The 26,608-nt window shown below is 41.6% G+C and overlaps 1 protein-coding gene across 13 annotated transcripts in view; it reads right to left on the bottom strand.

The window, feature by feature from the left end:
* LOC108090103 (TLD domain-containing protein 2) overlaps positions 1 to 26,087 on the bottom strand; it is a 60,996-nt gene extending 34,909 nt beyond the window's left edge. For 4 of the 13 annotated variants that reach the window (XM_017188608.1, XM_017188610.1, XM_017188609.1 and 1 more), the window contains exons 1-2: positions 5,330 to 5,379; positions 2,064 to 2,135 (exon numbers count right to left, since the gene is read on the bottom strand). In XM_017188608.1, the coding sequence (XP_017044097.1) occupies positions 2,064 to 2,135; positions 5,330 to 5,364 (107 nt within the window). In that variant the 5' untranslated portion in view covers positions 5,365 to 5,379. Of the gene's footprint in view, positions 1 to 2,063; positions 2,136 to 5,329; positions 5,380 to 13,643; positions 14,171 to 14,825; positions 15,225 to 25,148; positions 25,313 to 25,889 lie in introns of those variants that run through there. The other 9 variants (XM_017188599.2, XM_017188617.2, XM_017188602.2 and 6 more) reach the window with 4 other exon arrangements.
* Positions 26,088 to 26,608: the final 521 nt, after the last annotated feature.

Raw genomic sequence — 26,608 nt, 5'->3', positions numbered from 1 at the left:
TGTGTGTGTGTGCGGGCAGAATAATTGTTCGCCGAAGTTTTCAGCTGGCAGCAGAAGGCGCATGCAAAGTGCCTTTGTTCGAAGATAAACAACGGAGAACGGAGGCAAATACTAAATAATTATTTAACGCATATTTGTCGCCCATTCGATATTTGTTTTCCCCGTTTTAATTCCAGGCGTCGCGTCGCCCGTCGGCCGTGTTTACCGCCCCATTCGCCACTGAATGGAAAGTCTCCACTTTCCATGGAAAGTCTCCGAGTGGCTGGCTGAGCAGCTGAAAAAACTGTTGGCCAATTCGCCTCTAAGGATAGGCCTACCTACTGGGAGCCTTTGCAAAAACAATACAGTCTGGGCGAAACAACTGTGTTTGGCTTTAAGTTGGCTACGTATTAGGTGCCCAAGTTAAATTGAGTTCAGCCAGCGACCTGGCAATGGAATCCCATTTGCACAGTTGGCTTTCTGCGTTCGCAATCGCGTTCGTGTTGAAATGGAAAAGTATTCTGCTTTTGTTCGGCAAGCAAACACGAATAATTGTAAATGACATAAATATTATTCTCGGAGGCTGAGTTCTATTTATTTTTCGCATTTTTCTTCTGCGGATGCCTGGAGGTCGTTCCAAGCAAGGCTAAACAATGTAGCCAATATTCGCAGTCTCATTTTAGGCGATATTCTACACACATACTAAGTGGATAAACTAGTAATTGTAATGCTAAAATCAATGATTGAGATGTCTTTTCAGCTAATGCATATTGTGTCACTAATTCTTTGCAATCAGGTGCAAAAATCGCTGTAACTAATCGTTGGCGGGTTGCTAAATGGCCAGCAGACACGCTTCCGCATAAACCAGTGTGTCCACACTGGGCCCATAGAAATAAATTAGTGTTTCCCCTGCTTTTGCCTCCCACAAACTCGCACTCAAAGTGAGTGCACTATTACGAATGGCACACAAAGCTGCCGGAATGCGGCGTGTCATAAGGAGCCGGGGGTAATGAAAAGACCCAACGGAGTCCAAGTCATTCAGGTCGATCAGTCCGATCGCCGCTCCCTATATCTGTGTATTATGTATCTTATCGCCCTCGAGAATTTGGCCCTGGGCTGCGATCAGTGGCATGGCCACCGAAAAACCAGTAGCACTGTTGTACTGGCACAATTCCACCGAGTGAGCCAAGTGTCAACAACCCACGGCACTCTTTCGGCTTCCCGGGGAGGTGCTCTTGTTTACCTTTTGCCATGGCTCAAAGCGCAGACAGTCCGAGTTGAACTCGGGCAGTGACTCAGTTTTACTACGTATACGTAATGTGCGACGCACAAGACACCAATTACTGGCGATTATAGCAGTTGTGAAATTGATAACAATATACTAAACAACACTCATGTTGATCTCTTGTTTTCCTCCTGACTCATTGCAGCTTTCTTCTTGAGGTAGTCTTCCATAATATTATTCTCATCCAACCTCACTATGAAATTTAGTCACTATCTCAATCGCTTGCTAACCAGCGGATTTTATCTCGCGACATCAATTAGACATCGGCCATTTATTTATACTTATACGCGACTTATAAATTATCAAAAATCGTTAATAAGACGACAGCGCACATTAAGATTATCTATAAATAATCTGGCGGCGAGAGTAATTTGAGCACTGGCCCGCTGGCTTTATAAATTATCAAAATTTGCTGCCTGCCGTTTTCGATTAAGTATTTTTCTCATCTTGCGAAAATAAATTATTGCCGCCATCGATTGGCTGCGTTCGACAGTAAATAAATACATAGCTGGTTATGGTCACAATTGGCTGAAAGTCAAATAGTTTATTATTTTATTATATAGAGGTGCACTACTGAGTATGGGCATGCAGTTAGGTACATCGGGCCATGCAACATGCAACATGCAACGTGCCACGGCGACACAGAGAGGCAATCAGCTGGCCATGCGGTGCAGTCAAGGCTTTTTTTTTGGATGTGGCTCATTTGCATTGAGTGGGTGGTGGGTGGGTGTGTGTGAGTGGTTTCTGTGCGGTGGGTGGGCGGTTGATCTGTGGGGTGGAATCGTTAGTTGCAACTTACCTGCGCACGGGGATCGCCAAATTGTCAACGCTGCGTGACAAACTGGAAACATCTTGACTAGCCCTACGTGACCTGGCACGTTCGCAAATCATAAGGAGCGCATCGGGGCAGGCGAACAAAACCAATTAAATGAGCAAATGTGCCAAACAAAACAGTGGATCCAAAATAAAAACAAAGGGAGAAAATAAATGGTAAATAAAATAAATAATTGCGAAATGGTTAATGCACAGTACACAGTGTACACACTCTGTCGGAAGGAAAGTGTGCACTATGCGATTATATCTCGCCCGAATCGCGCGGGTTTAACAAACGCCAGTTTGTGGAATGCACACGTAGTAAGAGGAATTCATCGGACCCCGAATCCCGCCCGACTAATTGCTAGCCACATGGATCGAAATACTGTATATACGGGTATATATCTCTGGGGAGCACGTGGGGGAGGCGACTTTGAGCTAATTGCTTCGGAATCGTCACGTCCAGAGAAAAGTGATTCGGTTGAGGTCGTGGAGAAAAAAGGGGAACGACTTGGGGGACACTTAACCCTTATGTTAGTAACCAACTTTACCGACGTCTTTTAGCAACCGGGTACCCGGGTACCCATAATTCTGAATATAAAAAATTTTGTTTATTTTATTAAAAAATTTTTTTCCAAAATATTTTTTTCTTAAAATATTAATAGTAAGTGACAATATAAGGAAAAAAAATAGTGATGACGCTAAAAAGAAACCAGAAATAATAAATTTCTATAATAAATATAAAACTGGAGTCGACACAATGGACCAAATGGTGCGGAGATACACCAGTCAACGACGATCCTCGAGATGGCCAATGGCAATGTTTTTCAATATGTTAGACATTTCTTCACTTGCGACATATATAATTTATTATAAAAATAATAAAATGATAAAAAAAAAAAACGACAGAACGTCGTCAATTTATGCGTAAGCTAAGTGAGGAATTAGAATTGCCGATGATTGAAAATCGTACCGCGAATCCACAAATAATGCGTCACTTTTCAACAAAGATTGCCATTCAAAGTATTTTAGGCCATGCATTGACAGAAACAGTCGTGGTAAATCCTGGTCCAGAGATTCCAAAAGATAAAACCGGAAGAAAAATGGTTATAGGATCTTGCTATGTCTGCAATGCTTTGCCAATAAGAAGACGGCGAAAGACACCCAAGTCTTGTGCCAATTGTCGCCAACCTGTATGAGACGAACATTCAGTAAATCGTGTCCAGTGTGTTCAATGTAATTAATTATATTGCATGCATTTATAAAAATTTTATTCACTTTATTTCCTATGCTTTCCACTGTGGGTACCCGGGTACCCGGTTGCTAATGAGGCGATGGCTGAAGTTTAAGCATAAAAAAAAATAATAAAAAAAATAATATAAATTAAATGAACTCGCAACTAGCTTTCTTTTAAGTTAAAAAACGACGATTTGAGAGCTTAAAATGAAATATTGAACTTGCTTTAAGCTTTTCACACAGATATACCGCGGGGGGTACCCGGGTACCCGGTTACTAACATAAGGGTTAAGCTAATAGCTTTTACCTGCATGTTCAGGACCCAGAACTATCTGTCTATATTACCCTTTGTGTATTTTTAACTTACATTAATAATTAAGCCTCCTTAGTCTTATAACACACCTAAATTACACTAGCTATATTTTTGGTGGAATTACTTAAAATATATTGCTAAGTATTTAAAATCTGTGATTACAAATTGTTTACATTTTCTCAAAGCTACTAGTGGGATTAACATATATGTTATTGTGTCCTACAACGAATTGGTGATACGAAGGTGAATGTACAAAAATAAATGTTGCATCACTGGTCGAATTCAAAAACAATGAAATTTTATTAATACGTGGGTTTGTAATGAAGTTAAATAATATTAAAATTTTTTAAGTAAGTTGAAAAAAAAAAATTGTCATTATCTTATTAAGATTAAAATGAAAATAGAAATAAAATCTAGAAAGATGGCACTCAACTCAAGAGTTCTTTTTTAAAATTACCATTTATTTGCAATCAGCTGATGGTATCGACATTATCTACAATTTTGGTTTTGTTCTACGCACTTGAAATATTCTTAATAGCAATGTCCAACTTGAGCTGCAAATATATATGTGCGCTTAGTTTGACAAGGGTGAACAGTTTTAAAGACCGATATGATATGGGTGCAAACGAAAATCCCAAAATTTGCGACTATTTTGGTAAAGATTGCTGGAACTCAAGGTTTTCTACACACACATGATCGAATACCGGCGAAATTTCTGATATAGACCAAGGTCAAAACATTAGACTTACTTGTATAAAAGTTTATCGAAATTTTGGGCCATTATTAAAAGTCGATGAACCGACTTAGCAGGTGTCGAAGAAATTAATAGGGGTGATTACGAAAAGCTTTGTTATATGGGTCAATGAAAAGGCGAGACAAGCTCAATAAATAAAGGGTAAGAACTTGTTAAAAAATGTTAAAGACTTAATTATCGTTCACGTGACACACATAAGCCACTTAGCAGGCGATAATTTAAAGTTAATTGATTAGATTATTTCCAACTTCTAAATATTAATAAGTTTAGGCAAAGGCTTTTTATTTGTTCCCCTCATAACGAAAGTTTTTAGTGCTTTTGTTTGTTTTCTTTAGAAATGTGATTGTTGTAGCTTAACATTGACCCAAAAAAGCCGAAAAGGCGAAACTCAATGAGCAAACAAAAGGGAATTTGGACAGAGAATTGAAGAGTAGGCGTACGTGCTTAAGATCATGTTTTTAGTACTTGATTCGTCTTCGGAATAAAGCTGACCGGAAGTTAGGCACCAGCCTGGAATATTTATGTTTATCGTACGAAAAATAGTAAGCGATTTAAGTATACATTAAAAACTTTTACAGGTTTAATGGTCCACAAATTTTTATCCCTTTTGCTTAAAATATGATAGTGTGAAAATAAAATCTACCACAAGTTTTATGATCCATAAGGTTGTATACCTTATGTTTTAAACTGTTGTATTACTTTTTTCCATCTACTTTCAATGATGATCTCACGCACCTAGCAAACATTTTATCTCGGACTCGGCTGACAAAAACGTTTGGGATCTAATCGAAAGTTTCTTGATAACCCCCATAAAGATACGAATTCGGGGGGAATATGGCAGTCTATTGGTAACCAGGCAATAACTGACACAATGACTTCTCAATTTCAATCTTTATGACCAAACTTATTCTCAAGGAATATGTTGAGTGTAGAAAGTAAGTGGGCTTACCAATAGTATTGTGAAGTAATCATAATGTTCTGCATTATATATTTAATTGATATAGTATTTGTGCACCTTTTTCATCACTCGCTAGACTGAAAAAGAAACCGTTTTAACGCCACTTCGAATGCAATTTCCTACACCCCACTCAAGGGCACAGATAATTAGGGGAAATTGATGGATGTTTTAGGGAAAGATCCGATACCGATTAACTGGCCGATCAATCATAGTCGCAGCAGCTGACAGATGAGCGAGAGAAAAAGCGAAATGTGGCTAAAACAAGCAAAGATAAATTCACTTGACAGTGTTGACTTTTAATGATTCAATTTGGCTGTCAGGCTGTAGGAGGTGGAAAATATTGATGACAAAATTAATTAGCTTGTCGGCGGAGCAAGTAAACTAGGCCCAAACTAAAGGCACTTTCATGCCCTTATCAGCTGGAAACTCAACTGAATACAAACAGCCAAATCTGAGGGCAAACTGCAGCAGTTGTCTAATGCACGTGACTGGTGTACTTGTGTATTATTTCCTACTTTGATTTCGATACAACTCTGTTTGGCCCCCGCCTTCGCCGACTTTTGATAATCGTGTTTGAACTCCCCCCAAGATCTTTCCCCTTCTCCCACCTCGTAATTAGAATTTTATGCCGCATTGTTATCTCTGTTTGCCAGGGCTTTCGGCTGCTCTGGAAAAATAAAGCGGAGGAAGTGCTGTTTGTATTTGCTCGTCGCTTGCTACCAACTTAGCGACGAAGAAAAAGGTTAATTGGATTTTCGGACACATTTCTGCTGCTGTTTGTGCTGCTTTTTGCATCACAAAATGTGTCATGTTCGAGAGCAGAAAGAAAGCCAGCACGTGATGGTTGCGTAATGGGAATAGCTTTGACTTGGGTATGACTATATAGCATGTTTTGGCATAAAGTTGTTATTTAAACATGCTAACAAAGTATACTGTAACGAAACTTAGTTGCCCGTTGAGGTTTCCAAGTTCACCACTGTCAGCCGAGCGGATACTTTTTAATAGGTGGGGGTCAGCCCATGTTATGTCAACGCCATTCAAACAACCAAGCAAGAGTTCTTAAGATTTATATTAGGTTTTTATTACCCGCTTAATTACACAAGCTTGCAGCCTGGCAGGCAACCGGAAGAAGAGAGGGAGAGAAGATCGATCAGTGTGATCGCAACTTTCCTAAACTTTTTGACAGGATTTTTACAGGTCCTAGAGTGACCGATCGTTGGCCTGTCCTAGGGTTGCCAGACGTCAGCTTTGGTACTGGTCAAGTCATTTGAAACCAATTTTCGTTGGCTTACAATACCTTTTGTTAGCCATTCTAAGCTATTTCTTAATCATCTCTTTACACTGAAACTTTCGAATGCAAGAGGGATATTCTGCTTTTGGTTACCTCAATAAAAACAATTGTCAATGAACCCCGTGAAGGTCAGTGCTTATCCAATCTGCTCTTGAATTAATCCTCCTCCGCAAGTCAGCAAAACACAAATTTGGGTTGGGGTTGGCCTTCACCCGCAGTTGGGTGAAAAGAAAGTCAAGTCTTATCGCATCGGGGCATTTGTATATGAAAAGCTGATATGTAAATATTTAAATTAGCTGGCGGCGTCTTAGTCATGCGCAGACGAGGAAATAATCGTCGCACATTTGGACTGTTTTTGGACTGGCCTTAATTGAAACGATTAATTGAATTTAATATCACTTTTGTAATGCCTCGCGGGTGTGAGTTCGACTGATTGTGGTCAGTTGCCTTTAATTTCTCGGCGCCGGCGGCGTCGTAAATGAAAACATCACCAACCAGTTTGATACCTTAATACTTTTGTGTGTAATTTGTATTCCACCTGATTGGCGCTCGCATAGAATCTAGTTTGAGTGTATCGTGTTTGCCAGGCGTTTAGCATGGGGCCTATAATTTTCGCGGCCAATCTGTGGGAATTGTCAGCCTGCCTTCATTAGCGGCTCATTGGGTTGGTCATTGTGTTGGCTAGCAACACCTGGCCAATACCTCCGAGAGCCGGACAGACGAGCCCCTTGATAGACAGATCGAAGCTGGGAGCCAAACACCTACGGATGTTTGTACCTTTCCCCGACTGCCGACTGACTTAACTGACCTTCACTTTTGTAAATTCCTCCACAAAAAAAAGTAAAAAACAACAACTCAAAACAAAGCAAAGAAAGGCAGAGGCGAAATTTCAATAAACCAGTTTGGCCAAAATTCAAAATATTTACACAAACTGACGCGACAAAAAAAAAAAAAAACAAAAATCAACGGCGCTGAGAACTGTTATCTCCCATTTAAATTGAAACTTGCTTTACGTAAATTAAGATAAGAGCCACCTTATCATTTGGAAAAAACGCGCTCCAATAAACAAAGCGCTGAACAAAGCGAGAATCTAATTGAAGCGAATGCAAAACTCGATTCCGATCGAACGAATTTTCTTTAATGAACCACTGAAGTTGATTGAGAACAATGGGAATTCTATTCGTGATTTCCAGGCGATTCTGGAGTTGGGTGCTCGTGGAAATTGCATTTAAGTGGCATTAAAGGGTTTCGTTTACTGTAATGAATATTTAATGCCATAATGCCTAATTGCCTGGCACATTTCGCAATAAATATATAAGCAATTGGTATCGTAAATAAATTATGAATTATAATCAACTCAACACACTCTCACACCGAAGGCACTGGGAATCCAGTTTGACACTTTGCCACTTAGCATTTGCATAAAATCGCGATTTTTCGGCTCTGATCGGCGGAGTCGGCGGATTCGAGAGAGATCGGTTCAAATGTCTCGCTTCGCGTCAGTTTCATTTCCAACTGACGGACTCGAAGCGAAATTATCCCATGGGTCGGTCCCCATGGGTTGTCATGGTTAATGGCACGGGATGTTATCACTCTGGATATGCTGGTGTTCGTGGCGAGGGGGAGGGGGAGGGGGTGGAGTCTCCTCCTCTGCCCCCTTGTTGTGCCACTAATGTGTATTTATCAAGCCAGCAGCCAGCCGAGCGCAATAAAAGGCCTCTGACTCTGTGGACTTTGTGCACACACGCACGTAATCATTCGGATCCCCAGATCCGCACTCTCGTTCCACTCGGTGTGGAACCCAAGTTGGGCAGATATGATCAGATCTGAAAATATCTCAATAGAGCTCAATTAAGCCAAGCGTGGCATTCTACTTCAATAAGGCATAATTGCCGGCTTGAATCACTAGAAGCCATTGGATATGCCACTTATGTTTGGTTCCGAAAAGAAAAAGAAACAGAAGTGTCAGATCTTAAAGTATTTAAGCCTATCAGATCAATAGCTGATTATCTGGCTTATAGGCTTAAATACCAATTAACATGTAACATTTTCTATTACGAGAAAAATTAGAAAGGTGAGAACTATTCAGAAATGATCACATTCCAAGTTTATTAAAGTGAGAACTATTCAGAAATGATCAAATATTTCTGAATAGTTCTCACTTTAATAAACTTGGAATGTGACTTTCACGCTGGTTATGGGACAGTTACGCAAATAACGGTAGGTTACGTCTTCCCTAATTGTTATCATATGTTTTATTTACCTAAATATTTGCACAACTAATTTAATACGCGCTAAAAAGTTGAGCAAACGCAAAGTGTGAAGGGAGTATCGTCTTACAAAGGCCATAAAGATGCTAGATATTAACTAGGATATAGATAAGCCCTCGAAATGCCCAAGCAGAATGAATTTATTATGCGGAAAATATCTGGTAACAAGTTTCTGAGGCAGGTCTATTATAACAACAATTCGCATTAACAAATCTGCTTCCTTTTGATCAATCATTGTCCCTCTCGAATCATAAAACCCTTGACTGACTTGTAAACCTATTGTTTAATTACCACAGTTATCTCATTAGCATATGCGACTAGTAACTTCTGATCAATCATCCCATCACACTTGATCACCACTGCAAACCCACCTGACAACGTCCAGCTGTCTGGGCCCCCATTCGCATTTAAATGTATTACCTAGTTGCAATATTAATTACCTTTAAGAATTTCTCAGGCCCGGGGAGTTGGGTAATTAATCTCGCAATCCCGTCGTATAGAAGCAAATGAACCCATCCGATTACATCAACGCTACTAACTTGTTCGGAGACTTGGAATTTCACACATGTATTTAAGAGATCTTAAAACAAACCGCTCGCTCGATTGGTAAACAACCGTCGACAAGCATCAAAATCGATTTTGGTCAAACGTACATACATATAGTATATAGTATATATAGTATAGTATATATGACTATGGGCGGGGGCAGGTCTAAAAATGAATTACGACTCAATTCGCTTTATATTGGGTGGCCATAAAGAGATATATGCTGATACCGAAATGTCAGGCCAGCCGAACCCGAACCCAAAACCGAATGAAGTCTTGTGGAAGTGGAAGTCTTGGTCAGTCCCCTCTCAAAGGTTGTCGTAAATCGTGCGATTATAAACAATATAATAAAGTATACTTTCCAGCCATTTCGTTGGCCAAGTACCTGTCACAAATTCTTGTTGCCTTTTTTCCTCCATCTCGGTTTTTGTTTTCGGTGTTTAGTTTTGTTTGTGCCTTAAGTAACGCCTTCAAAATGGGTGTTACGAGATGTCGAAGTGGCAAAACATTGTACTGAGTTCCCTAAGGGTTCCGTGTTCGTATTTAGTGGCTCTTTGTGCTAATTTGATAAGCTGAAGTGGGTGCCAACACACAAGATATAGTACAACTCGATGTTTGCCTCCTCCAATCTGATATTGAGACACTTTGAAGTGGGCAATTGACAGGTGCTGACTACCAATGAAAGTTTGATCTGAGTGTGTAGTGAGTCACTCGAATATATCGGGGGTGTTTTACCCCGGAAAGTGAATCAGTTCGATACCAGACTGACGGAGGAAACAAACTCCAATTCTGAAGTGAGTCAGGGAAAGAAATGTATCTATGACAAGGTGTAAAGCTTATACCTACATATTACGGATTTTATGGAGTGTTGTTAGATGCACTCGCTTTATGGCCTACTTTGACTTATTACTTTATTCGGAGAGTAGACGAAAAAGGAAGACTTAAAGCCCCATTTAAATTTATGGGCCTGTGACAAGTTGTTGGTTTCACAGGGGTTTCTCACCTATTCAGCTTAAAATATGGCACACCTAAGGCCACTAAAAGCTATTATTGGCAATGAATATTACTCAGTAGATTTAACTGCATTGCACTGCTTGGAAGTATATATATATAGTATATACATACAGAAGTGCTTAGCCAACTCACTTGACTCCGTCTAAAGATAGCGTTAGAACGCCTATATCTTGCGATTTATGGCATTTGCATGTGGTCGCACACAAGCACATAGGCTGATCCAATATTTGCTAAATACCTCTGGTATTTAACTAACTACTTGTGGGCTTTATCCACCAAGTCTAAGTCTAACTCGAAGTCTAACTGATTGAGGGAGTGACTGACTGACGGAATTCGTACTTGTGTCCACATTAGATTGAAACAGAAGCTGATTCGGAATCACAAAGCTTAAGTGGGGAGACACTGGGTCCCCAAGCTGAGCAAATATTCACGTGAGACGAACTTGTGACTGGAGGCTGTTCGTATTCGCATTCGTTTCGACCAGGCCTTAATTAACGATTTCAAGTGGCCAGCTTGCGGGCTTACCGGGTTTTTCAACGGGTGCTCGATGGGAAGAAATCCACAAAGGTACCAAGAGCACACAAGTCAATTGATTGGCTTGATTGGATGTATTTCGTATACAAAGTTTTGGGCAACAAAGCCCTTTATCTTTGGTGTGGCTTATAAAGGTTTTTGCTTTTTTAAGTGGATAAAGAAACGGTAATCTGCTATGGAAGTGTGATATAAAAATAAATTTTGATAATATATTGATCACTTCTTTAAATAACTTCTGTAACATTTTAAAAACCTCTCAGAATATCAACTTTTCATCAATTGGACCGTATCGCGTGCCATAAAAACGTGCTGCCAAGGCAGTTAAAAAATTGCACTACTTTAACACACACATACGTAGGTATGTATGTATGTATGGAGACTTGCAGAAACAGGGGCGAACGATACTGTAAATACGGCCAATTACAGTTATTGCCTTTGTTTACATTCCATTGGACAATTCGTTATATTTGTGCGCTCCATTAATTCTCTTTACAAGTTTAATTGACATTGCAAATTGTAAAACGCCGCGTTTTATTATTCCCAGGCAGCTTACGTAAACCATAAAGAAGAGTGCTCAAATGAAGATACATATAAGCCCGATCAATCTATCTATCTGATGGATGCTCGGTTACTAATTTGGAAGGCGGGATTTCAAAGTGAAAAGCAATCTTTAACTTTCCTGCTTTCGGCTTAGTCCAATCTTTCATTATTGGCACGTCAATATTTTCACCCCAAAGGATTGTTGTTTACAGGGCCTCTCGGGCCATAATTTCCATTGTTTCTCGTTTTTAATTAAGGGAAATGAAACAACAAAACAATCACAAATAATCAAAAATAATTAAAATGCGAAACAAGAGAAAACACACAGTCCGAGTTCGAATTCGAAATCGAGACATGAGCAAAGTGTGACAAGAGAAGGCGAACAGAACAGAACAGAGCAAAACAAAACAAAACAAACTGCTGGGTAATTAAAAGTAAGATATGACGAGAACAAACAAAAAATTGTGTTTTTGAGGAAGCACAAATTAAGCGGAGTATATCGGTATCGATGTGCAATATTCGTTAGCCGATTGCCATAACTCAAAAGCTGCACGGCACTCGATGCGACGATCAGATCAGACTGATTTCGAGGGCTTCTCGCTTTTTGCTTTTTTTTTTTTTGGCCTTTCGTCAGGAGACTCCGGCGTTAATTGCCTGGCCGGCGGCTAAGATTTGTGCGGGCATTAACATAACAATTTTAATGAGCATAACGCCCCTCCCCGCCTGTCCAGTTGGACAGCCTAATGGAGCTAATGGAGGCGGGGCGGGTCCGAAGGCTGCAAGAGATCCAAAGCCCCCGTTGGGCGACTGAGCCATTGACTTGGCCCGGTCGGCGGGTCGGGGTCACCGAATGAACCGCGAGTGAGCGAAGGTCTTCGGAAGTCTATCATTTCGGCGAGGAGAGGAGCTCTGCGGTTACCTAACCAAAACAACAATCTTCCCACATGCTTCATTTGATCCATATTTATGGTTGCCACATTCCCTATTTCGGCATAAACTATTTACTTTAACTTTCACGGCCATCGAAATTGCAAATCCAATTAAATTGTTGAGTTTGCGCCAAAATGGGGTTCAAAAGCAGGGTCAAAACATTTAAGGTTTGCATGGAGCTTTAGTGTTATAGGGTGTTTACACTCTATTTTCGAGCTAAACCTTTAGACTTTAGAACGCATTTCTGCGAGAGTTTAAGTTTTCGTGGGAAAATAATACCTATACAGTCGAGTCCCGATAATTCGAAATGGCAAGGGGATCACTTTTTTTACGAATTAAACGGGAATTCGATTTATCGAGATTTTTTCAAGGGATTTTTTTTCAAGGGAACAGAATTTTTTACGAATTATCGCGATTTTCGATTTAGCGGGGTACGAATTATCGGTATTCGACTGTAATTTGGTTGTTTTCCAAACTAATCTGATACAAAACACATTTTTTATACTGTATATAAAACCAATTCGAGTCAGTTGGATCATTGGCAGCACATTTATACAGAATTCGACACTGTCATCAGTTTAAGTTTGGTTTTCAGCCAAAAAAAATCGATTTTTTTCTTGAAGTTGGTTGGTTAGTTGGTTTACAATTTCCACCCAAATGTTATCTTAAAATTGTTTGAAAGATTTCAATGAACGGTTCAAGTTTAATCTCAGCCCATAACCCATTATGAGCTGCAGGAAAAATCAGAGGTCTTTAATTACGACCTCGAGGGTGATGAATGACTTTTGGCTAATTGGCGAACGAGAGATTCGGCAGGCGAAGGCCCAGCTGCGCGGAGGATCTCCTCCGGGAAACGCATCGCATAAATTAAACCGGAGCAAGAGCCCGGACCGAGTGGAAACCGGAATCACGAGCCATCCGGGGATGTATCTGAAAGTGTGTGTGTGTGTGTGTGTGTGGCTGAGTGTGGGAGTGTTTCATGCCGGCAATTAATCACACATTCGACGGGTGTTAGTTCAACATTCGCAGCGGGGAGCGGGGTGAATTTGGGTTTGAGTTTGAGATTAAGTTTGGGCTCGGGACACAAAGGATCTCTTACGGAGGCGATGCATTTTAGTCACTGGCAAGGCGCTTGTTAAACACACGCAGACAGGCAGTTAGAGGAATCGGAGGGGCGAACCTGTTCTTGAAGTTGTCGGGCACGAATATGTTCCACCAGGAGTGGCGCTTCTCGCGCGGGAAGTACTCCCCGTGGCTGGGATCCACGCTGTCGTCCTCGTCGTCGTTTCCAGTCCCGTTTCCATTTCCATTCCCACTCCCGTTGGCGTATCCGCTGGAGGCCTCCGCCAAGCTGTCGTTGGTCAGATCGCTCTGCGACTCGCTGCACAGCATGCCGGAGTCGAGGCTGCGCTGGTTGATGTACTCCATCTTCTTGCGGCGGTGCCGGTCCAGCTTCGTCTGCAGCGAGCTGCGCCTGCGCCGCTGGCGATCGGTGGCAGGACCCTCGTACGAGGTGTTCAGCCCCTGCAACACCGGACGCGGCGACTGGCTGCCGTCCTCGAAGAAGGTCTGCTTGCCCGGCTCGTTCGGCGAGCTGGCCCGGATGTTCTCCTCCGAGCTGTAGACGATCTCCGGACTGTTGGGCGTGCCGGAGCCATCGGACTTCTCGCTGCGCACGGCCGATTCGTACGAGTCTTTGGTAGAGTTCTGCAAGGAAGCGAGGAAGTACCTATCAGATTTTGAACCATTTTTGGTAGTGAGATTTCCTTTCTTGCATCAATTTACTTTTCTGTTAAGTGAGCTTGATCATGTCCATGTTTAAGGTATTAAACGATCCTAAACTGTCCTTTGCTTGATTAAAAAAATCTATTTGGGACATCCTAACATTATCTAAACTGATATGATATTCACAGAACTATTTGATATTTACACTGAATAAAGTAATATTCACACTGGTACCTGTACTAATCTTTCTATCAATTTTAAACTGCTTTAAATTGATAAGTATAACTTCCGATTAAGTTATTTTGTGTAGAAAACTCATCGGTAACTAAAAAGTAAAAGTAAAGAAATAATTAAATTTGTAATTCTGCAGAAATACTAATTGGTATTTAAAAACTCAACGGTTGCTAACTGTAATTAAAGGACGGACTTTTCATAAGTAAGGACTAATTCACTTTTTAATATATTATAAGTTGTTTTTACTACTTTCTAAACTGAGGAACATTCTCTTATGTCCGTATAACTCTAAACTTGTATGTTTCTATATAAATCGTACATATGTTTGCTGCCTGATGAGTCTATCTCTATCTTTATCTCTCTATGGAGTAGTGGAAAACTGAAATACATCGTTCACACTCACCTTGCTGCTGTCGCGCCGCAGGAAGGAGACGGCGATGGAGCTGCGGCGCTTCTGGCTCTTGTCCGTCTTGCTGGAGAAGAGGCCCAGGGCGAGGGAGCTGCGCCGCGGCGGCTTCTGCGGGGGGAGGGGGGCGGTGGCGTTGAGGCCGCCCTCTGTGTCCACGGAGTCGCCGTCGTGCTCGTCGATGTTCACCAGCGAGGGAATGGAGGCGCTGGCCCAGTCCTTCCGCAAGCGGTACTTGCCGCTGTCGATGATGCTCATGCTGGCGATCGGTTCTCGGCTCGGATGAGGGATCTTCTCGGGCGGATTAGTGGATCGGCTGGCCACTGGCAATTGGCAACTGGCAATTGGCAACGGCTATTGGCTATTGGCTAACTGCTCACTGCTTGCCGTTGGGCGCTGCAAGTACTCCAACCGATTAATTATCGTCGAAAAACACGACTGTGGCTTTTGGGCCGTTAATTGCCGCGCTCCAATTACTAAGCGTTGCCCTCTCCCTCTCTCCCTCTCTCTCTGTATCGCTCTCTCTTTCTTTTGCGCTGCGGTTGCGAAACTTTTACTTTCAGTGAACCCTATTGAACCGACATTAGCGTGGTAATTAGCAGGCCGTTGTCGGTCGAGCGGAACGTTGTCGTCGCACTGCGAAACCAACAATGAAAACCCGCCTGCACCGGCGTTCCAAGTGCACTGGGGGAACGAATGGAGTACGAAGCTCTACCCATCAGTTTGTTTTTGGCGGGGATCGGGGCTGGGATTCTCGTCGGGGGAGCAAACTGCACCAGCACTTGGTGCGAGGGATTGATTCCCTGGGGGTAAACAATGGCAGCTAGTCGAGATCGATGTGCAAACAAGCTGCGAATTTGTCATTAACAACTGTCATTCGATTTGATTGTGAGCCGAACCCCAATCTAATCCAAAGATTTTAAGGTGTTTAACAGTCACAAATATTTGGAAAGTTATGGAATACAAAAAGATTGAAATTCAACTAACTACTCGTTGACGTGAGCTTAGATTTTTTGTTGCTTAAATAACTATGTAGTCATGAAGTCATACTAAGTCGGGTTGCCTCCAAAACAACTCAAAGATTAAATTCTCACTTTGTGACACCAAAAAATCCTATTTAAAAAAGTGCCCAGAGAAATAATTTTATTAACATTAATGTAAGAGAAATTGCAGGAGGTCAAATGGTTAAACTTACTTCTTATTGGTATAAGCAACAATTGCTTGTTGCTTCAATAAAAAATCTAGACACTAGATCACCTGCTTTCAAAAACAACTCAAGGCCCTCATAAGTGTGAATCGTGCAAATGGCCTCTTGTGACCCCAAGTGAATCTAATCCAGAAATAGGTGGCCACCATGATAGCTCGCCGGCCTCTCACTTTTAACCCGCTTGCCTACTTATTCCGCCATAATACAGGTACTTACCCCGTACTCGGGGTAGCAACAAACAGCGCAGTAATAATGCAAATTAACTCGAAACTTCATGACATCATGGGCGAGTAACAATGGGCAACAACCTACGACAACAATTCAGCATGGGTTATTACAAAACCCAGCACAAAATTCAATGATGACGCCGATGACGATGATGATGATGATGATGATGCCGGTGATGACTGAGTAGAATGGCTGGAGGCGCGGAGCGAGGGGGCCAAGATACGCCACTTGGCTGTGAAATCGAAAGTGGCTGAAGTCAGCCCGAGTTGCCTTACAGCTTACAGCTTTCGGCTTTCGGCTTACAACTGGCGCTATCTCACGATTCTGGCCGGAACAATGGAGCAATTTGAGGGGCGTGAGCCCTCTCGCATATGTTCCTGTAAGCCGACGACAGAGTTTACAATTTAACGCCAGATCAAGTCGTGTGTGGCTGTTTGTACTTCCAATTCTCACCCGGTTCGGGCAAATTATAGTTAATGTTACGCGGGAAGCGGGGAACCGGGGAGCCGGCTAATTGAAATGGGTCATTAGACCCCACGCGACTGGGAATCGTGCCCAGTTGGCCGCTGAGACAAATGGTGCCCTAATAAGTGGGACAAGTTAGCCAGTGTCACATGGCGCCGAAAAGCTATTCCATTTTCAGAGCAATAGGTTCAGCCTTGCAACTTAGAAGTGCATACTGAACTGAACTGTAATGAAATTGCATTATCACTCTAAGCAATGCATTCCTTATGAATGAAAGAGAAACAATAAAGATATAGTTTTTTATCTTTTAAATATGATGACACCTCGCCCAACTAATTCAGTTTTTTGTTCTATTTAAATGCAGTTGAGTATTTTTATTGTTATAACTGAGAAGGGAAACGCGAGTGAAGTGATTACATCACTGAAGTATTGAAGTGGGACAGCACTCGAGATCGCTTACCGGCGTCCCTGGAATTATCTCTGGAGGAGCTGTTGGCCAGCTTTTCGCAAACACTCGACAGGGCCGTAAATACCCATAATAAATGCCTTATCGAGTCGAGCGCAGAATAGCGTATATAGGAAGAGAGCAATTTGAATATGCGGGCAGCTATGCGGGAAAAAGCCAACCTTGTCCGCTCGAAAAGCGAGCAGAGCGGGAACTCGAAGCTGACCACAACCGGTCGAGCTCAAGGCGCTTACAACTAGACTCCAGCTCGACTCGAACCGCTGGATTGGAATGGAATGGAGTGGAGTGGATCCGAATGGAGTGGATCGGAACTGGAGTTCACGCTCGACGGCCAGGCACGTACGAAAGCCACGGGTCTAGGTCTCCGCCAGCTCGGTCTGGATTGGCTTTGAACTTGAATCTGATCGGATTGGATTGGAATGGATTGGCTTGGAGTGGAGTGGAGTAGGTCTAGGTCTAGGTCTCGGCTCTTTACACCGGGAGGAGGCCACTCCGCAATTTATGGCCTGCATCAATAACCCATTGAGGAGTCGCTTATTTATTTATTTGCCTGTCGCCTGGCCAATTGTGCAATGCCCGCATAAATAAGCAAACACCAAAGACCTGCAGCCAAAGTCCGAATTCAAAGTCTTAGATTTAGTATGTCAATGTCATGGTTAGTCAGGCGATTAAACTGGTCGCCGTGAGTTGTGGATCCCTCGGTAAAGTTGCTTATTCAAATGTAAATGCAGGCAAACAGAAACAGCAGTAAAACCAAAACAATGTTCTTGCAGTGCTACGTTTGTGTTAATTATACATATGTAATTATAATAAAGGGGAAAGAAATCACATTTGAGTTTCTGATCCGCCTTACATAATAATAATGCTGATACTGATCCATTCACAAATGTCTTGCTTGGATTCCTAAGAATTGTATTTTAATTATTCTGTTATTGCAAACTGCGACTTCGGTCGGAAAATAAGAAGTATTTCCAGAAGGCGAGTGCAATCAGCGGGAAACGAAACTTTCCATGCAAATGCCACAGAAAGAGCGGAAAACTACGGCACGTGATAAGCGGCAGTGGCAGCTGATAAGAGCGGGAGGCACGAGAGCTGCGACTTATAAATACTTCTTTGGAGGCTATCTGCGGATCGGCCGTCCGCACTCGGATGCAAGTGTCCATAAAACACACTCGGTGACGAGGCCAACCGTCACTTTGCCACTGAGGCTGCAGAGGCAATTTGCAGTGCACGGCAAGGTCCAGTGAAAATGCTGATAATCTTCGGCGTCTCGAGTGTGAAAACTTTCCACAGCCCGTGTTTATGCGCAGTGGCAAACAAGAGGGCCAGATTGTGGCATCTCAGGAAGTTTAAAGGGGCAAGGTTTTTGGGAAACACGATTGCCACTCGGCGGAACTTTGGCCAGCCAGTCCAGCTGGCCAGCTGTCCCCTGCCATTGATTTATGGCCCACTCGATGGGGCTAATCTCGAGGATTTGGCTTTGTGATTGGAAAATCCTAAGAATTATAATAGCAACCGTGATAGCACGGGATTGATTGTATATCAAAACAAGTTTCACTTATTGAAAATGCCATTCTTACACAGCCACAAAATGTTATGGTTCTTGGAAGTAAGCATTCATTGAAAACATGTTATCCTATATGAATTCATTTTTTGTAAATATAACTGAAACATAAGCATGCATATGTATAATTAATTCTTGGTATTTTAATCCTTAAAATAGGAATAATAGGAATAATAGTATATATCGGTTGATTGCACCTCCACTGAAAAGTTAAAAATTTGAATAATATGCTGGTATGAGAAAGATTTTAATAACCTATTATAAATTAAACACAAAAAGTGTGATCAGTGATCAGATCAAATCCTAATTAAAAGGGAATGTATTTATGATGTTGAGCCACTTTGGGTTTCTGAACAAGACTCTAATTGAAATCCAACCCATCCAGGGGAACCATTTCTGTTTTTGGTTGTTAGGTACCAAGAACATCAACCTTGATAAGAGCGCATTCCGGTTGGGTTGCAGGCACGTTCGACAGCACTTTCGCCTTCGATAGAAACCGAACGGCAGCAAATGTATCTCGCAGATACACGCCGAGCGGTAGGTGCAGACACGTTATGGGGCCAAATGAAATGAAATGCGAACAGGCGGAGGAGACAACATGCAACTGAAGCAGAAACAGAAACAGAAACAGAAACAAGAGCAACACGATATAAATAAACCACTCAGACGGCGCAACAATGGACACTGCCAGATACAAATGTATCTACACACGACGATTGGCGGATGCATCGCGTGTGCTCGGCGTGTAAGCGATATGTCTGACGTTGTGTTGAAGCGATTTGCTACATTAATGCCAAAAACATATCGTCGCGGGTGGGAAAATGGGGCAGCGCTTGGCCAGATGAAAGGGAAAACGAACCGAAAGATAGAACATGTATCTAGGAATTTGAAGGGGTAAGATCTCCATTCTCTTTCCTTTACAAAAAGGGAGCTGCGTAAGCAGCTGGCCATTGCTCAAAGCTGGCTTCCTATTCCCGCTGGCAAACCGGTTGGACAAACAACTGGCTAATGAGCGTCTTAAGTTCATAAATTTCGATTCGAATTCCATGCCAATTGTGGCGTAGGCAACCCTCAGTAGCGAACTGCTAGGGTTGCCGGGTCTCGCGATAAATCTCAAAAGCGAAACAATTAATTCCCCTACTGCGCTCTTTTCGTTTTCATTTTCGTTTTCGAATCGAATGGGAATCGAAAACAAAACTGGTCGCTGGTGTCGTTGAACCGACACCGCCGAGTGCTCTGCATGTGCGACACATGTATCTGCGGGCGGCGCAAAGATACAAATGTATCTACATGTGCCACCGTTTCAGCGGGCGTTGTCATTAGCCAAGTGTCAAGTGGTCGACATCGGTCGTAGTTTGCACATCCGCAAGATATTCTGCTTGCCCAACCGATCGCTCGCATTTCCTTTTCGGAATCGAAGCAAAAACAATGAGGTAAAGCAAAAGCAATTGCATCAGCCGGGTTGTTTGTTTAAGCCCAGTTTCACATGACAAGACGGCCTGCGGCTTTATTAATAGACTGCGATACACTCTGCCCATTCGCGTTAGCTCACCTGCGAATTCCTGCCTGACCATTCAGTCGTCAACTAACCAGTTTACACCTGGCTTAGCCTGGCCAGTGCACACCTAATACACCAAATGCAGGGGGTCTTTGGGTGGGGATACCCCTGCCTTCCCTCTCCTTTGCTCCCTGCCCCACTTAGTTGCACGCGTGGGAGCGCTCCTTTCATGAGCTTCTACAGAAGGGGGGGAGGGAAATGGGTTCGGACTTTAAGCGGGTGTCCCATGGTCATCGGGGTTGGGTTTTTGCAACACTTTATCGCTGCTCCCTCACACTCTATTTATGATTTCTTCAGTTCGTTAGAGGCACTCCTTCAAAGCATTCCGATGCCAACAGGTAAACAAAAGAAAACTTCTTTTTAACTGACTTCCGAGACATTCTATCTGGTTTCTAATCCAATTCAAAAGAACTTACAGAACTTATGCTTTTGTAACTTTATATTTTTAAACCAATACTTCTAGGAACATGCAGTTCCCTTCTTCAGATGTAAACTGTCCTATAATATTCTTGCCTTGTAATTCGATAAGAGGATTATGTAAGCAATATTTGTTGGGATCAATACAATCACTAAAGTCATTAACCCAGTTTTCCCGTAGAAATGTTTAGTGTCTAGCAGATAAGAAGAACATTCTCCTCGAAAGTTTTGGCTCCGATAAGCGTTCTCAGAAGTACAAGACCCATCTCCGAGTTTCAGATACCTCCGTTCCCAGCGGAAATTCAATTCAAGCAATATCAACACTCATAAAACAATAAAGAAACGAAAATAAAGTTGTTGACAAACAAAAAAGAAGCCCGTTCGATGACACAAAATAATATCGTTATTCTGAGTGTTTAGAATAAAAGCCAGCCACTTGGTTAGGCAGATCACGTAAGCCATATAAAATATAAAAATTCCAGCAAGACACACGTAATAACAGATATTGTATAGACTGGCGATAAGCTGAAAACTCTGAGAGCATCTCGAATTTAACGACTTTTTCATTAAGTAACGAGCAGGTAACATAACCCCGTTGATAAATACAAAGCAGTAAACAAAGCCAAAGGCAACTTTTGTTTTTTTGTTGCCCGGCAAGAATATTTCTTAGAGCTTCGATCACACCTGTAATGGGCTGTGTTTAGTCTACGAGCATTTACAAATATGCGAACAAACGAGGGTTCAGAATCGAAAACATGATTATGAAAAGCCGCCGACTGACAAGCGAGCTATATAGACGTGTATATCGGGGGATTGGTAACCGGAGGAGAGGCTGATAGGAGGCGACTTGAAGTGACATAATCCGCAGCCGTGACACTTGAGCCGATTCGAGTGTGAACCGCAGAAGGAATGCCGACTGCCCGAGCCCGGCTTTTTCCCGGTATCCGTGTCGCTGTGCTCTCGGCCCGGTCAACAATTAAGGCGTTCGTTCTGGCGACTGAGTGTGGTTTCGCGGCTCTCGATAATTACCTGCCTGCCCCACTGGAGATCGGGGGACAAAACAAAAGTGTCTTACCATGGCGGAAGTCGCGCCGATGTGCCGCCTTTGTGGGGAAACCAGTTGGGGCTAGCTCCCCCGCAACTGCCCGCCAATCGAACCCAATCAATCGCCGACTTGGTTCCGCAAATTGTGAACAGCTTAGAGAACACAGAACAGCGAACAGCAAACAGCGAGTGTGCGTAAACAAATTACAAGTGCCCCGCCGAATCGAGCCAAGACGGAACCAAATCACATGGGTGTTCCAATCAGAGCCGACAGTCCCCAGTCCCCAGAATGGGGAGACTATGAAATCACCTGCCCGCGGCAATCAATATGTAAATCGGAATCGCTTTTAATAACGCACCACTCGATGATTTGAATGAGTTATGAGTGCAGTCGTTGATTAATTACCATCGATCTATCGATCGACACACAGGAAGTGGAAGTGGTATTTCGGAATCTAAATTATGTATTCATTGCGGATCTCTTTCAGAACGTTTCTAAATATAATATAATTCTAATATATTTTTCTAAATATGGTTTTGGGTTCGAAAATTAAAGAAAAGGGAATTTAACATGAAATACCAAAGATAATAATGATGGCCTAAATCTCTGATCAAGTTCTATAAATGTCTCCCTCGAAAATAGAATTCCTTACATTTCATTTCAATCTTCCAAAAATGTATTTATCTTGGTGGTCAAATCTTAAGGCGCATTTTATTTAATTAGTCTGATCCATTCAACCCTACAGCACATATAGAATATAGAATTTATTGAGCGTTTGCCGGAAAAGTTTTTGGCAGCCGCGAGTGAACATTCTTTGCACACTTTGGGCGTCCAAACCGTAAATGTGTAATAAACATTTTATGGACACTCTGGCCGATACTTAAAATTGGTATTTATTAAATCATCGATTGCCGACAATAAATCAAAAGTTTCCGCAGAGAGAATGGAGAGTGCTTTAAGTCCAATTGAGCATATAGTACGTTTATAAGATGGACATATCGAGTGCCTTTGTTTGAATTTCAGATCGGCAAACACGTAGGTGTGTGTGCATATATAATAAATATCTATAGACAGATATTTATTTGTGTAATTATGACACTTTTTTCACGCCAACTTGAGCAAACAAATAGCAGTAAGCTCCTTTGTCTGGGCCAAGCAGAATTCACCGAAGTCGAAGTCGGGTACAGTGAGCAGAGGCAAACAAAAGCCCATAAATAAATCACACGAAAAGACAACATGACAAAAAAGCACCTCATAAAATGTATATATGTATGTTTAATTATTGAGCGGCCAGATTAAAATATTCTGTCCTGTGACAAGCCTCCTTTTGGCAGCCATAATAATAACAACGGCTAAATGACTCAGAGACTTCCTCGTTCAACACTGCATACTATAAGTATGTGGATCTGTCACTTGGAATCGATAAAAGTAAAAAACCAGATGCACGGCTATGCGTAGATACTCTGTGGCAATTTGCATTTCCGCGTTGGGCCTTAAATTATTAACTCATTTTATTTGCACTTCGTTTTCCATTTTCTCCTCTTTCTTCCCATTTAACTTTGTAATTTTCTTTTCGCCGTTTCCTGACAGCTCAAATTGATTTGCATAGCCGATCGCACTTTTACGTGGGCCACGCCCATATTTTTTTTTAGGAAAAACGTTAACAGCTGCGTCAACTGGCCAAGTGTAGAATTTAGTATTGTTTAGTTTCACTATCTATCTGTAGAAGTCGGGCGACATCACGTGGCCGAAAATTTATGCACACCTCGCGGACACCGTGATAAGTGGCTTAGTCAATAAATATTATATCGGCGCTTTGTGGGGTATTTTGCCGTTTTGCGTCAAAATAGAAACTGAAAAGTTAATCCGCCTTAATTATGCTATCAGGTGTTGATGGAGCGTAGCGCGCCTAGATATTAATTCTGCGTCGCATTTAATTCAAAGCGTATATTACCTAAGCACATTTTCCTAAAATTCAATTTAGCAGCAACAACAACAACAGCACCTGCTAGGATTTATTTTTTGGTTGCCCAGTACTGCGTATCTGTCAAAGTTTGAGTTTAACATTTATTCTAATTATAATTTGTTCTTGCCTGCTCATTTTACGCATTTTTTGGGTCTATTTATAAAAAACGTAAACAGCGCAGAGCCAGCGATTATCTCAAGTGGATGCTTTTCCCATTTTCCCTTTTCTCGCCTCTCGATTCAGAGAGAGAAGCTGCTGCAGTCGCCAAACAGTCTGCAAATCGAGCTACAAGATTTTCGAACAGGTTCGAATCTACATAGATTTGCATAGATTGGTTCGCCTTTGAACCTTTTGTTCAGATTTCTGTCTTATGATTTAATCCAGTTGTATTGAAGGAAATATGTTTTTGGAGTGTTAAATTAGTACATTCAAAAATAACCATTATGAATGGTTCCTTTTATTTAATATTCAAAACAAATTTATGGAGTTTAAAATTGTATTTATGGAAAGTTAAAAAATTCAACTTTGGATTTTGCTGTAGTTTTCTTGGGTTTTTCTTTTCATGTGCGAGTGTGGCAACTTTTGCGGGTCAAGCCGTAAAGGAGTGGGAAAGCCACTGACTTGGGGATGTACATCCATATGTACGTATGTACATATGTATGTGTGTGCGATCATTACTTTTTCATATACCGTTGCCTTTTAATTCTCCACTCAAATGGCATGGAAGGGCCGTAGACAAAATCAGAAAATCCGAAAAAAAAATCAGAAAATAACGAAGCGACGGCAGAGAAACTGGCGACTTGAACTTTTTTTTCGTGGCTATAAGCAGTTAGTGCTGCTTCTTCTTTCTTGCCGACGGTGGTTATTGTCATTGTTGTTGTTTTATTGTGCTGATGACCTTAAATTAGGCGTAGGTCTTTGGTTTTTTGTGCCTGCCGTATTCGTCATTGTTGGCCAAGTTTTTTCTTTGGTTTCTTTTGTGGTGGTCAGCTGTTTTTTTATATTTTTTCCCTGCTACTTTTGTCATTGTAATAAGTAATAACAAAAAGATATTACATGAATGTCATGACCTGCAGGCGGCCGAAAACGCCGAGGAATGTATAAAAAGTTATTCGGTTCTATTTCGCACATAAAAGTGAAAGCCCGAAAAGCTAAGAACAAAGGAAAACGACGTTCGAGACGGGGGCTAATGCCGATTGGAACGGTAAAATAAAACCAACCGACTAAAACAAAACCGTTCACTGCACAAAGAAGCTGGCGAAAAAAAACCGCAAGCCGCGCCTAAAACATTCGCAAAGCAGAATGGCGAAAAGAGAGAGATTTGAGGGGTTTGAGCCCGCGCTTGTCCAAAAATTGCAGCACAGTCATTAATTATTGCAGCACAAATGGTAAATATTTCTATACCTTTTTGAGTTATTTTGTCTTTTTTGAAGTTTGGCACAATTGGATTTCCTTTGGTTTGTTAGTCACATTTCTCATTCGTATTGATTGCACTGTATTGGCACTTTTGCTTGGTTTTAAAACAGCACTCGCGTACAATTACAAATTTCAATTTTATTCTGTATACTCTGTGGACATTTTTCGGTTAAAATAATTAAAAATTATTTATTATTATTATTATTAATTATTAATTATTATTATTATTATTATATATTTGATAACAACTATGTGGGACACTCACAGTGCAAAAAATAAATCTTCTCTTCAATTTATTGCTCAAATTTTGGTGTAATAATATTTAAGATAACAATGGAATTTAAAAAAAGAGAAGCTTTTGCAAGAAAGTATTGCCTTAAATATTCTTCATGAAATTTCAGTTAATAATTTATTGGTAAAATCGATTGTAATTTTTATTTTTAAATTTTAATTTCTTCAAATGATTTAAACTCTGGCGAACAGATTTCGAAGAGTGCAGACAACTTAAAAAGAATTTTCGAAAACGGAATTTTAACTGTGTGACACTCTTAACAACTCAATTTATTACTGCGGCCAGAGCAACGGACGCTAATGGCTGAAATGCAACGGACAATCGGAAGAAAATGGGAAATGGGCGCAGGAAAGTAATCAGCATCAGCGGACTGCAATTGTCAGCATCGCCGCACACAGTCGCACCAACTCGATCATAATTTTAAAAATAATTTTTACAATATTTATCGCTGTGCTCCACATATATCTTATTATTAAGCACTGACTTTTGAGCGCGCGCGCGTTTTGTATTTGTGTTTCGGTTTCGTTTGGCGCGGACTCTCAGTTGATTTTGTTTTTGTTTCAGACGATTTTGTGGGTTTTGGGGAGCGAGCTACTTGGCGTTGCGTTCGTTGCAAATGGAAAACTTAAACTGATCGAATCGAACGAAATTTCTACGTGCTGTCTCAGAAAGTGGAGAGCCGAAAACCGAACCGACCGATCTGCCCGATCGCTGCCGACGTCGGCATTATGTTTTTCGATCGCGGCGCAGTCGCAGCTGCTTCTTGAACTCTCTCGCTTGCTCACTCTCTCTCTCTGTCTTGCTCTCGCTCTCTTTCTCTCCCGGCAAACACATGTGCTGCAATAAACTTGTTTTTTTTGCAGGCCAAAAACCTGCTTGAGGCTTTTGGCTTATTTCCGTTCCCAAGTGTGCGTTTGCTTACCGATGTTTAGATACATGTTGCCAGCGAAAAGTGCGGCTGCCACTTAAAGCTCGATTTGCTGACTTTATACACTTTCTTTGGGTATAAGAACTAAGGTGGAGGCTTTTCAACTTGAAGAAAACCAAAAAGAAGAAGTATTTTAATTTATATTACTCCTATTGAATTAGATAAATCCATAACTTGAATTAAGTTTGAAAACAATTTTAACCTCTTGCATCTCAGGAAAATTATGAG

This window comes from Drosophila ficusphila, unplaced genomic scaffold, assembly GCF_018152265.1.
Source record: "Drosophila ficusphila isolate 14025-0441.05 unplaced genomic scaffold, ASM1815226v1 contig_791, whole genome shotgun sequence".
Taxonomy (NCBI): domain Eukaryota; kingdom Metazoa; phylum Arthropoda; class Insecta; order Diptera; family Drosophilidae; genus Drosophila; species Drosophila ficusphila.
Note: the sequence above shows the minus strand (reverse complement) of the source record. Positions and strands in the feature narration are given on the sequence as shown.